General features: G+C 34.4%; 1 protein-coding gene across 2 annotated transcripts; it reads left to right on the top strand.

The window, feature by feature from the left end:
* The first annotated feature begins 4,232 nt into the window (after positions 1-4,232).
* LOC132309004 (mitogen-activated protein kinase 20) lies at positions 4,233-12,668 on the top strand. Of its 2 annotated transcripts, none has more exons than XM_059807350.1 (10): positions 4,233-4,792; positions 6,701-7,109; positions 7,444-7,571; positions 7,744-7,803; positions 8,988-9,137; positions 9,245-9,400; positions 9,611-9,822; positions 9,932-10,033; positions 11,438-11,607; positions 11,722-12,668. In XM_059807350.1, the coding sequence occupies exons 1-10, from the start codon at positions 4,769-4,771 to the stop codon at positions 12,168-12,170; spliced, it is 1,860 nt and encodes a 619-aa protein (XP_059663333.1). In that variant the 5' UTR covers positions 4,233-4,768; the 3' UTR covers positions 12,171-12,668. The 2 variants fall into 2 exon arrangements, with proteins under 2 accessions (XP_059663333.1, XP_059663331.1); XM_059807348.1 differs by having other exon boundaries at positions 4,235-4,792; positions 11,713-12,668.
* Positions 12,669-14,511: the final 1,843 nt, after the last annotated feature.

Raw genomic sequence — 14,511 nt, 5'->3', positions numbered from 1 at the left:
TTTAAATTAAAGAAATAAATTCATGGTTGGTTTTGTTGGATTTTAACTTGGGTCAAAACACAAAAAGTAGGTTAAAAAAACAATAGTAATAACTTGGGTAAAAACCTTAGGTTCTAAACTTTTTAACTACTATTTTTTTATTTTAATTGTTGATTTGAAAAAACTCAACTCACCAATGGAATCAAATAATTTATTTAATTCTTTAATCATTTTAAATAGGATAAATTATACTGACATTCTTTGAGGTTTGAACAAATTACATATCAATAGAATGTTTGACTTTTATTATTTTTATCTATTATAAAAGTATGAAATATCTTAACAGATCGTTGTATCGAGTAGTTGGATCATACTCTCTTACTATAAAAATGGCTGCATGCGCGCACCAACTATGAGAAATCCGCCAATCCACATGTGATGTGTGAACAATGACAGTTGTGTGCCATAGTCAGTAGCTAGATATGGATAAGAGGGCAGGGAATACATATGATGAGTTATAACAATGGTTAAAGAGCCTAACATAGTTAGGTTAAGAGATAATTGAGCATGCCATGACGTTGTTAGGATCTCATATAGGCCTTTATAGCCCTGGCCTGGTAGAAGGTGTCGTAGAGCGCATGCGTGAAATTTTATGGAAGTAAAAGTAATAAAGGCCAAATGCTCTGTCTTGTATAATTTATCAAAACATCAAGAAAAGTTAGTGTGATTTACGTTTTTAAATATTACTTTATAAAAGATTTTTCAATTAACATTTACAAGCAAAGATCATTATATTACAATATAAATTGGGAGTTCACACTCCACTTTTCTATGTTTGCACTCCACTTTTTTTTGTTTGATGTGAATGATAAAAAAATCCATATACTAATTAATGTATCATCCCTTATTTTATTATATCATAACACTATAAACTTTCGATAATTTAAAGTGACAATAAACCAATTGTCTTCCATCTTACCGGGCATATTTAACGCACCAACTAATTTTAGATAAAACTACCCCTTTCATAGTCATCTTCTTGACTCTTTTTCTTTATATACAAGTTATTCTTTTATAAAGTATCATTTTTGCAAAAAATTATTCTTTCAATAAAATGCTCTTTTTTTTTTAAAGAACTCTGTTGCAGTGAATGTTTTTTTTTTTTTTTTCTTTCTTTTTCAGTTGTCTTCAATTAATATTATATATTGTTAATCTTTCAAAAAAAAAAAAATTTATACCTTAATAAAAAAGGAGAAAATTTTTGGAATTTGAATTCTATGAATGTAGGTTTTGACAAAATACTTTTTTCTTTTTTTTTTCCATAAAATCTCTGTTATTGAAATTTTGTTGTCAAAAGCATTTTCTCATCAATAAGAAAAACTTAAAGATTTAAATACATTCCAAATTAATTCTTAAAAATCACATGAAGGAAAAAATTAAAATTAAACTCAAAACACACGATACGAAAAGAAAAATAAAAGAAAAAATTACCATCACCTGGCTCCAGGGGCATCTCATTATAATTTGGGGTGTTAGGTGAAAAATAAAAATTAATTTTTTCAATAGTATAAATAAAATTAGTTACAACTCAAAAACAAAATATACAAATATATATACACACAAATTTATAATAACAAAAGTTAATAAAATTAATTAAAAATAATTAAAGAAAAATAATCATTGAACTTGATTTAAAAAACCCAAATCCAATACTTTTACAATTTTTTTAATAGAATAAAAATGCTTGTAATGAGAGTGGGAGGAGAAGACTTGTTGAAAAGAAGAAGATAAAACATAAAAATAAAAATAAAAATAAAAATAAAAATAATATATATGGAAGGTTTTCACCATTTTCTCAAACAACAACGGGTAAATAGATATTTAATATTTTACTGTTGGTGTAACCTACGCAAAAATGTTTTTAGGGCTGATGTAGGAAATGTGAATGAGAGAGAAAGAAAGAGGGAAAAAAATATATTTAATGATACAAAATTTTGGGCTTAATATTAAATTTCTATATTGGTTAAGATTTTATTGTAAAACGTGAATGAGAGTAGAAAAAGTGAGGGGAAAAAAATCATTTAAGGATGTAAATCTTTGGATGCCAGTATTAAATTTACGTATCAATTATGCTACGTTTGGTGTGGAGGAATGGAATACCGTTTCCAACTATTCATTTGTTTGGTATACAACTTAAAATGGGAATGACCATTTCATTGGAATGAAAATCCATTCCACAACTAAACCTATGGAATGGTCATTCCATTCCCAAGTAATTTATTTTAAAAAATCGACTTCCCAAAACCCCCTTATATTCCAAGTCCAAAAATCACCATTATCTTCCACCACAATCATCTCCGCTTTTCACCACCACCCCACCTTTCACCATCGCCCACCATTTTCCACCACCACCACCGCTACCGCTACCGCCACCATTTGCCTCAACCACCACCGCCGTCTTTCACCACCGCTGCCTTTTACCACCGTTACCGCTACCACCTTCCACCACCACCATTGCCATTACCTTTCACCACCTTCCACCACTACCGCTGCCATTGCCTTTCACCACTACCACCATCTTCCACCACCACCACTGTTACCGCCTTTCACCACCACCGCCACCGCCACAGCCCACCACCACCACCGCTGCCTTCCACCACCGCTATAGCCACTTTTTACCACCATCGCCGCCGCCTTCTTCCATAACCACTAACAACGCCGCCATCGCCTTCCACCACTGCCATCGCCTTTTACCACCTTTCATCACCACCACCACCACCACCACCTTCCACCACCGCCACCGCCACCACCTTTCACCATCGCCACCGCCACTGCCACTATTACCACCACCGCCGCCGCCTTCCACCACCACCACCGCCACTTCCACTGCCTTCCCCCACCACCATAGTCACACCACTCTCTCCTTCCACCACAACCACCATACTACTGCCACCGCCTTCCACCAACACCACTGCCACCTTCCACCACCACTGCTGCCACCAATTTCCACCATTGCCACCACCACTGCTTTCCAACTCCACCACTTACACTACTACTGCTTTCCACCATCCACCACCACCACTGCCACCATTTATTTTTAAAAAATTATTAGAGAATATCATTTTGTTAATTTAATTTAATTTATTTGTTACTAAGAGGGATATTTTGGAAAATTCAATTAGAAATTTATTCCATTCTAAATTTTAAACTGGTCCAACCAAACACTATAATGGTTATTATCATTCAATTCCTACATATTTCATATTTACAACCAAACAATAGAATGAGATAGACCATTCCATTCCATTCCCACTTGCATTCCATTCCATTCTTGTATACCAAACGTAGCATTAGAGTTCAACGGAAGGAGGGAGGAGAGAGAGAAGAGAAAAAAAGAAGAAGTTATTTTAAAATATAAATATTTGAGGCCTAATATAAAATCGGAATGAATGAGGAGAGAGAGAAAATAGAAAAAAGAAGTTATTTTATGATATGAATATTTGATGCCTAATATAAAATCGAAATAAGTGGGGAGAAACAAAAGAAGAAGAAGAAGTTATTTTAGGATAGACCTAATATAAATTTTTATATTTATTAGAGTTTAACAATATTAGTAAATAATTATAACTTAATATAAGAAAATTTTTAAATTTTGAAATCTTTCTATTGGCTAGCGCTTTAGTCGATCGCCTAAGTCGGCCCAGACTTGAGTTGGCCCTGCCTGATTGATAAAGTTTTTATAATTCTTACATACTTCCTATGCTAATCTTCTATTGCCAATATTAAACTCTAACAAGAAACAATTGTGAGATTGTAAGTGACCTAAAACTTTAAATTTATAAAATAATAAATTTTTAATTAAAAAAGTAATTGTAATATTTTTTTAAAAATAATTAATTATTTATAAAATAAGAGATAAAAGTATCATTTTATTTAAAATGACACGCATTGCGGCCACCTATAAATTTATAATGATAAGTATCGGTAGGTAGTACGTTTTTATTAGCCTAATTTAATAATTATATTTAAATTCGACGAAAATAGCCACGTGGCATGATACGTGTAAAAAATTGTCGGTGATTCGTATAGTTGTACCTAAGTTAGGAAACAAGCAGGTAATTAATCAGTAAAGTGTCTCTAAAACACTCTCAAATCCCCTGATAATTACGATGCCCTGCCACTACCGTATGAAATTCAATTCCTCGGTACACTAATACGATCCGGATAAGAAAGACTAGTAAGTTATATACAGTAGTAAATAGTAATGCCCTAGATTCAAGCCATACACCTCTGATTTTCCCCATTATACCATTGTATATGCATATATCTCACTCTCTCTCCTGTCGGTGTTCAGATCTTCGGCTTCTACTGCCCTCTAATGCCAGTTAGGGTTTCTTCAGATCTATCCATGAAATTGTGAGTATTGTGGGTTTGAATTAGGGTTTTGGGCTTGGCATTTAGCAAGCAGCTATGCAAGAGCTTGGTGAATACGGAGTTTTGATCTATCCATGATTGTGGATGTGGATTTGGATTTGTACGCCGTCGTTTCCAAGTTCAGAGAGTGGTGTGTGGAGGAGTGCATGAGGGATCTTGGTAGGTTTCTATGCCTTGTGAAGAATTCAAAGAGATCAAGGTGGGATTGTGCGTTTGTGATCCGAAGTCGAGGACGGTGGGGCAAATGTGGCTAATACTCTCCTGAATTCACTCTCCTTTGATCACATCTGATATAGAATTAACAGAACGCACTTTTTGACTATTGTCTTCTGAATTTTTTGGATAAACAATAACAATGCAGCAAGATCACAGAAAGAAGGTCAGCTTTATTTTTCATCAACAACATTAACTGTGAACCTTTTAAACTCAAAAACATATACGGTTACATGTGTGGGAGAATTTTGAGACATTTTAAAGCTGATATATATGTATTTTATTAGCATGACAAGAATTGATCTTTGTGCATGTTGATGTTGAATAATTGTTTAATTGTTAATTGGAGACTTCTGTCTGGAATTTTTATTTGTCTTATGTTGATATGTAACGTATTCTAGGTGATGCTCTTGATATTATTTTTGAACTGTTTACTTAAATTTCTTTTCCGTTTCCATGTTATTGAATACCATTACAATTGGAATTCGGTTTCCAGTTGACGTGAGTTTATTTTCTTTTTCCCTTTTTTATTTTATTTTATTTTTGTTTTCTTTATTTTTTTTCCAAGTAGTTCATTCTTATTCTGGAATGATTATCCAAAAGAGAAATGCTTATGTTCCTTCTATTAAAGCATCTCTAGACTCTAATCCCATCTTTATAAATTATTTCAATCTCTCTTTCTACCAGAATCTGAGAATCTGATTCTGTTCTGTCAAGTGTTTATTCATCTCTCTTTCATTCATTGTAAATCCATATTTATTCATCTAATATCTTTTCCTTGCTTTTAAATAGGATTTTTGTATATTTCTTTTTCTATGTTTCTTTGTTTTCATATACTCTCCACTCTTAGAATTATTATTTATGGCTTGTTCGAAATGATTTGGTCCATATTCTTTCTTTCGGTAAGTGATTTGGTCCATATTCAAGTGTCTAAACTCTGGGTTCTAGGCTAACAAATTTGTTCTTAAACAAGGGGGTTTGACGTATATGATGCTATCTTAAGTAGTAGTGATCTTTTCTCTCAGTTCGTAACATGGTCATTTTCAATTGATTGTTGCATGGGAAGAAACACGTCTTAGACAAAGATCAAGTCTTAACTAAGCAAGGTTGTTTTTTGACCTGATAGGGAAAAAGGAGACAGGAAAAACATAATACAGCTCTATGCCTTGAACGTGACATTCTTTTATGTGCACTGAATTGATGCATGTGAAGTCATTTGAGATGAAGTAACCATGCGAATGTATTGACCTGCTAGGGAAAAGAAGGAAAAAGAGAGAAAAAAATCTCCAGCTCTATGCTATGAATGTGACATACCTTGATATAATTATAATCATATACCTGAACTGAATTTTCAAGGTGGAGAATGGAAAAGTACACTTGCAAACAATAGATACATTTTAGTTGTATAATTTTTATTTTTTTCCCTTAATGTAAATCTTTTTCACTTTGTTAGAAGTGGACCTGATCACATTCTTTGTTACAGTTATGATCATTGTGATTTGTATTTTACCGTAAAAGGTTTTCTTTTTTCTATTTTTATTTCTTATTTTGTTGTTATGCAATGATAAAAGCTCGTATTGGCAAGCATGAGGTTGGGTTTTTAAATTGTAGGGTTAATACTTTGTCAAATACCAAAATATTATTTAGTCTCCCACTACCACCACCTTGCATAGGCAGGATACAGTAGGTCAAACGAGTAAATTAATGTTAGGAATGACAACTAGTAACATGGATTAGGTTTAGTGGAATTTTTTGATTAACAATCTATACTATTGATCGTTTTTTGAAATATTATGTGTTTCTTACATAATGAAAGATTCTATAAGGAGAGGGAACTTGTGAAACGAACATGATTGAAATATATATATATATATATATATATTACAGGAAAGACAGCTTGAAAGTACGTAACAAGTAAAAGGATTTGTGTAATGGATGTGTTTGAACTTAACTGTCCATATATATTGTCTCTCTCTCTCTCTCTCTTCCCCCCTCTGGTATGTACCATGTCCAGTGGGTTGGTCATTTAAATTTGGTATCTTGTAATCTGATTCAACTTGATTTATTTGTACAGAATTCTGCAGAGATGGACTTCTTCTCTGAATACGGTGATGCCAATAGATACAAAATTCAGGAGGTTATTGGGAAAGGCAGCTATGGTGTTGTTTGCTCTGCCATCGACACCCATACTGGTGAAAAAGTGGCAATAAAGAAAATACATGATATTTTTGAACACATCTCAGACGCAGCTCGTATTCTTCGTGAGGTAAAGCTGCTCCGGCTTCTACGACATCCAGACATCGTTGAAATTAAACACATTATGCTACCACCTTCGAGAAGAGACTTTAAGGATATTTATGTTGTTTTTGAGCTCATGGAGTCAGATCTTCACCAAGTCATTAAAGCTAACGATGACTTGACGCGGGAACACTATCAGTTTTTCCTTTACCAGTTATTACGTGCTTTGAAGTATATTCACACCGGTAACTGTAACCTCCATTTGCTTTGCGACATTAAAACAATGCATAGTTGACTGATGCATACATTGTATTTGGCGTATTAGTTTATTGATGAAAAATTATAATGATAAATTCTTCTTTAACCATCTTTATGTGATAAATTTTTTTGATTGCTAACACATAATTTTACAGTTGAACTTAATAATTCTCCTCCCTGAACATATAAGTTTCTTTTTATATGTTTATATTTATTTATCATTTTAATGTTTTTGCATTTCTTTGTGTGCCCCAAAGGGGTAGTGAGTTGGGCTTCATTGTGGAATGTTAAGTTTATCTGATAATAGCTATTTGGCTGCAGCAAACGTCTATCATCGAGATTTAAAACCAAAGAATATACTTGCAAATGCTAACTGCAAACTCAAAATTTGCGATTTTGGGTTGGCAAGAGTTGCATTCAGTGATACACCTACGACAATAATTTGGACGGTATGCTGTTCAAATAATTTAGATGAGTGAATTTGCTACTTTCATTCTTTCAATAAAATCTATAAATTCTGTATTTTCTTGATAGGATAGGACTTTGATTTTTTATTTTCTTAATAGTATTGTATGCTTTTAGTTGGGAAGATTTTGTTGAGTTGCATTGAATTGTTTACAGGATTATGTTGCTACAAGGTGGTATAGAGCTCCAGAGCTTTGCGGGTCATTCTTCTCAAAGGTACCTCAGATATTTTGCATGTTTTGTCAATTCATAGACCTAAATATTTTGTGACCTTTAATTTTTTAAATTTTTGTGCGTTTTCATAGATCTTAGTTTTTCGTATTTAAAAGAGGGCAGAAGAGAGCACCAATCATCTCTTTCTCGTGATACGTGGTGCATCTTACTGTTCCTCTTCGGAGTTAACTGGGCTATGCCAGAGTTGGTAGTGGAGAGTTGTTTGTTTTTTGGCGTCAAAGTTGCTTTTATAAGAGAGTGTTGGGTGGAACCCATGTACTTCCTGTGCACATGGGTCCATCCCTTTTGGTTAATACGGTTTTGGGCTTTCTTACACACACACACACACACACATGCTTTTATAGACGTATTAATCAAATGAAAAAACAGAATCTAAAATACACACACACACACACACACACACACACACACATATACATATACATATATGATGATCCTATGTGTTGTGGTGCATGGAAAATTGTATTCTATCAAAAAAAATATTTATATGCATATATATACACACACATGATCAAAATTGAACGAGTGTACTATAATATATATATATATATATATATATTTATTTATTTATTATTAATGGTTCAATTCAGTCCTTTTGGATCCCAAACTTGAATAGAACAGTAATTAATGGTTCTTTAATTTTTGAAATTGGGAACGAACCATTCCATTGTATAAACAAACCAAACCGTACAGTTCAGTTCAGTCTTATCCGGTTTACCGGTTCTAATGTTTTTTTGTGCAGCCCTGGGGCTCCTTGATCACGTCTGTTTTCAAATTTTACGAAGTCCAGGTGATGAATTATACTCAGAATAAGAGGTTAGATAAAATGTGGTGTCTACAGGAGTGCAACATAAGAAAATAAAAGCATAAAATTGGAGGTCCATGATGCACTTGTGATGTTTGCAATTAATGTTGATGCCTCGTTAACTTCATATTAGTAGAGATTTTATTACACGGTTCAGGATAAGAGAATTGTTTTGCATATGTCACACAATATTTGATTTGCAAACTGTGTTTAGAGTATCTTGTTTTAAGATAAATATGGTAAGCGTATTAGTTCTTTGTTATTAAGATGAAGATGGCAAGCCTTGTAGTAGTCTATACTTTTGTGTAGGGTGATGTTCCACTAATGCTAGCTTATTTTCTTTTGTGATGGTATCATGCAGTATACCCCTGCGATCGATATATGGAGTATAGGCTGCATCTTCGCAGAGGTTCTAACAGGGAAGCCATTGTTTCCTGGAAAAAATGTAGTTCACCAGCTGGATTTGATGACTGATCTTCTTGGGACACCTTCAATGGATACCATTTCTCGGGTAGACAACTGTCTTCATTGCAACAGTATTGGATCATATTGCTCTACTTCAAAACCTTGCTCTGGAAACTTGATCTTAACATCAAGTTTCTTCTCTATTGAATTCAGGTTCGAAATGAAAAGGCTAGGAGATACCTAACTAGCATGAGGAAGAAGCAGCCTGTACCTTTTTCTCAGAAGTTTCCAAATGCAGATCCTTTAGCACTTCGATTGTTAGAAAGGCTTCTTGCTTTTGATCCGAAAGACCGGCCAACTGCTGAAGAGGTTTGTTAAGGCATAATAGATCCTTTACTTTGATCTTTACCATAGGCATGTGAACCTATAGACATGCTTGGCTGTTGCGTTTCTTCGATACTTTGCTGTAATTTCTTTTCTCCTTCAAGGATTGGAGCAATGTGAGGCTTTTATGATGTATTAACATTTTTGCTTTGTATGTGACAAAGTTGGAATTACTTTTGATTTTTGTTCTACCAGGCATTGGCCGATCCATACTTCAAGGGACTGGCCAAAGTCGAGAGGGAACCGTCTTGCCAGCCAATTACAAAAATGGAGTTTGAATTTGAGAGGCGAAGGGTAACAAAGGAGGACATACGGGAATTAATTTTCCGTGAGATACTAGAATACCATCCTCAGCTACTCAAAGATTACATGAATGGCGTGGAAAGGACCAATTTTCTCTATCCGAGGTTGTCTCTCTTTTTCTAGGTGCTTTTCATCTTTTTGAAATATCTTACTAGGTGTTGAATATATCTATACGCCTCGGTCCTAATATTTTTCCGCACCTGTCGTATGCAGTGCTGTTGATCAGTTCAGAAAGCAGTTTGCTCATCTTGAAGAAAATGGTGGTAAAAATGGGCCGGTTATTCCGCTTGAGAGAAAGCATGTGTCTCTCCCTCGGTAAGTTGACATCTCTTGCATTTTCCAGGTTTTTTTTTTTCTCGTTATACTCGTATCTTTACTTTTAAACATAAAATAAAAAGGTAAAAATAAATAAATATGAACAATTTAAATATGAGAGAAAGCATGTGTCTCTCCCTAGGTAAGTTGACATCTCTTGCATTTTCTTGTTTTTTCTTTTTTGTTGTACTCGTATCTTTACTTTAAACATAAAATAAAAAGATAAGAAGATAAGAATAAATAAATATGAACAATTTAACATGCCTTTATGTATGTGTGCATCAATAACCATGTATCAAGTTGACATTAAGAATTTGTCACATCAATGTGATTCTCCAAATTAACTTTTAATTTACATTTTATAATTAAAGGTAATGTTGATATGACATGATAACATCAATCAACATGATATTTGCAATGCATGGCATAGATAGAAGGAGCATGTAATCTAGTGGAATATATAGAAGGAGCATTTAATCTTATGGAATACTTTTTATCTTACATTATATAATTATGTTTAACTGACTAGAGTTGTTCTTATAAATTATCAACATAGATAGAAGGATATGTAATCTAGTGGAATATATAGAAGGAGCTTTTCATCTAATGGAATACCTTTTATCTTACAGTATATAATTATGGTCAACTAACTAGCGTTGTTCTTATAAATTATCAACCAATTTTGCGGCATTTAAATTTTTAACTTCATCCGATATCTCAACTAAATACAGTATTGCAACTGAAGTACAATTGTTTTGAAGTACTAGTTTATGAGTAGAATTTGATGTGTACGGTTTCTGAATCCAATGAGTCGTCTTATTAAAATTAATTTAGAGAGAGGATATTTATTTATTTATTTGATAACGAAATCCAAATGACGAAGAGAAATGTTGAAATTTCTGGTGCACCTAGAAGATGGAGAGAATGACAATGATTCTTCTTAGGTTTTGTGTTCCTAATGCCTTTTGGGAGCAACTACTGAAAGTCTGAAATAAGTGGCAATTTTGGATAAAGAAAAAGTGTGTGGGCCAGGACTTAAATATAGTTTGAGAAGGGAAATAAGGTACTGGACAATTTAACATATTGTCCATAAGAGGGAAATAATGTACTGGCCAATTTAACATATTGTCCGCAAGAGGGAAATAAGGTACTGGCCAATTTAACATATTGTCCATAATTTCACATCCAATCTTGGCCCAAAAATATGAGCTGGCAATCTGTGTGCATGTGTGGATAATTTTTTTTGGCTCCCTTGCATCAGGGGAACACAGTGATGGTGAAATATACATAATGAATATATTTTCAGAATCCCGTCTTCTTGTTCCGCACACTTCCATGCTCTTGTTTATCTTGGGTGCCTTCATAATGATGATGGCAAATTTTCCACTCCATTGATGTTTGCAGGTCTACCATTGTGCCGTCAAATACAGTTCCTCCTAAAGAGCCACCAAATGTTCCTACCTTTAAAGATCGGCAATGTGTAGTGGAGTCCTGCAGTCGGAACTCCAGAGATACAGATGGAATTCCTGGGAATCTATCAAGAACCTCGCTGGCACCACAAAGGATGCCACCAGGTACTCTACTGTTTTTTCTTCAGAAAATTGTTACTTTTACTGGTGTTATCTTTTTTTTCCCATTCAGGTTAAACTGTTTTTATTTATCTTGTTCTTGCTGCTCAGCAAAACCAGGTAAAGTTGTAGGGCCTGTTATACCAAATGAGAATGGGAATGTCATAAAAGAAACTTTTGATCCTAGAACAGTAGCCAGAAGCTCTGTCCTCCCTCCCCAGGCTATCCATGCTGTGTATTGTTACGGCAGGAGTGGCAAGGGAAAGCAGGAAAGATCTGCAACAGCGACGGAGAGGGACTTGGCTTTGCAAGCTAAACAAGTTCCTCGATGTGGGACGTCCACTATGTTAGCTTCAGATATAGCCATCAATATAGACACAAACCCATTCTATATGACGCGATCAGGAGCAACCAAGCTGGACCATGCTGATGAAAGAACTGCTATCGACATGAACTTGTTGCAGGCAAATGCTCATTATGGTGGGATTGGTGCCACTGCTGCCACGACATCTGCCGCTGCTCACAGGAAATTAGGGACCGTGCAATTTGGTTTGTCAAGACTGTATTAGATATTGAGGCGTAGGAATGGAGCAATTCATGTAGAGAGGAGGAAGGCTCTTTTGGGGGGGAGAAATGGGTGGGCTGTGTACAGAGTGAGAATTTGGATGCTTTCCTCATAGGAGCCAGCTTTCTCGGGTTGTTTAATGGACTGGTTAATGTTTGACCAGGAGAAACTACGTGTTAGTGAGGTACATCTTCAATTTCGTGAACTGTCTTGTGCCTTCCTCTTATTACCTGAACAAAGTCGGCATTCAATATTTGATTGTCCCAAATTAACACCTGAACAAAATTTGTACAGGCATTCGTGGGATAAATTTCTCTCTGAAAGTGATTTTCTTTTTTTTTTTCCCTTTATTATATAGTTGGTCCGTTACTTTTGTACAATACATATATATACACATATATATGTATAATATGTGTGTACGTACATTCAAAGGGGCATATCAAGTTGATGAATTTGCCAGGACGCAGTTGTTTTGGTGATTATATGACCGATATTTGACCAATCGTCCAAATGATAATGTGATGGATTTTGTATGTTACTTTCACTAATGGAAATTACTCTATAAATTATTGAAGTAGAAGACTGTGATGGAGTATTTGCTTTATTATTATTATTATTATTATTTTATCCCGCAAATAACTACATCTAATTTGTTCCAGCAAAAACTTGAACCCTCCTCAACCAGCTCTATAGCCCTTTGTGATGATTATTTGGTAGAAAAAAATTGCCTCTTACCTCCGCAAAATGGATGGAAGCATCAGCACATGTGCTTGAGCCAAAGTTGATAAATCATTTTAATTTAGAAAATCAGATTAAATCCAAACCAACCATTGTATTATTATCAGTTTGTACTGGGTGGTCCAAAGTAGATGAATCATCTTAAAGAAAGAAAGAAAGCTTTGCACACATGCCAGTATACCCACAACCAATAGAATGGTGGTATCCTAAGACAGACATGGCAACATTAATTTGTTCATTAAAGATGAATAACATTTTCTACAAAATAACTGGAAACATCATCCATCGTGTTTCTTCTAAACTACTCATACTCTCCTCTTCATGGAAGCTATAACAACACTACTGTACTAGTAGTAAATTTACTGTATATACAATGACGATGATTTAATTAAGTCTTTTTTTTTTTCTTTTTTTTTTTAAGAGCAAACTCAAGTAAATAGTTTTTGTATAGAAGGGAAGCCTTCGGCTTTAGAATCAAGTAGAGGAATGTAGGCAGTGGGTGAGAATGAAATGAATAAAGTATTATTAACCTCCAAGCTTGGTGAATTTTTGGGCTGACCCACCCAGCTAGTCTTAATTTTGGGCTCACCCACCCATTTGCAACCAATATTTTGTGGTTAAATACACTCTCCTTCTCTGAAGTTTGGCTTAATTACACTCTAAGTGAAACTTTTCAAAAATTGGCATTGACCTCCCTCTAATGATATGTGGTTAGATTTTGGAATGATTTTACCATTATACCCTCAAATAATTTGATAATAAACCATTAAAAAAAACCTAATTTGAACAAAGAAATAGGGTAAATTACACTCAGACCCCTTGAGGTTAGGTCATATTTCAGGTAGATGAAGATTTTGGTTTTAATTTTCACTTACATTGGAATTAGTGGTTTAGTATTTCACTTACACCCCAAATGTCAATTTTTGGTGGGGTCAGAGTACTTGTAGGTGTTAAATGACTATATTAGTCTTTGACCTTTTGTTGACTATTTTTAAGACTAGACTACCCTAACATACAAAATAATTTACACATAAGCCATCTTCTCTCTCCTCCAATCTCTCTGCACAGAGCCATCAAAAACGAACTACAAATACTACTTCCGTGTAGTCCTCGCAATGGACCTCAACTACAAGGATATGGTCACCGAGCTATCCACCGTCCCCATTGTTGGGATTTATATGCCCTGGCATAGCAAATTCCTGTTTAGATTAAAGTAACATATATTCCTGACGTTTCTGAAATATTTATGTTTTATACAATTGGTGAATTCAATGTATTATATTTCGATTCATTATAGAATTGATAGTGTCCATTTGATTACAAGAAATATTTATATATATGTATGTGATGGCAATCAATGCATGATATATAAATAGTAATCATAAATGGTTCATAGTCGGTAATTATGGATGGACTCATAATTAATTAAGATTTGAACTGGATCCGCGTTAGGTTGAGATATATTGCGAGAGCCGTCGTATGCAATTGCTCCCTATCACCGTCATGGCATTTGACTCTTAAGCATGAGAAAATTATAGACTCTTTTATTAATTAATAATTACTTTGATTTGTTCGGCGGATTTTTCGGGATCCTTAGACCGACACTT

The sequence above is a fragment of the Cornus florida genome, unplaced genomic scaffold, assembly GCF_030987335.1.
Source record: "Cornus florida cultivar Cherokee Brave unplaced genomic scaffold, ASM3098733v1 CherokeeBrave_3.0.0_Hap2_Chr05, whole genome shotgun sequence".
In the NCBI taxonomy this organism is placed as follows: domain Eukaryota; kingdom Viridiplantae; phylum Streptophyta; class Magnoliopsida; order Cornales; family Cornaceae; genus Cornus; species Cornus florida.
This window is presented reverse-complemented; position numbering and strand designations above follow the sequence as displayed.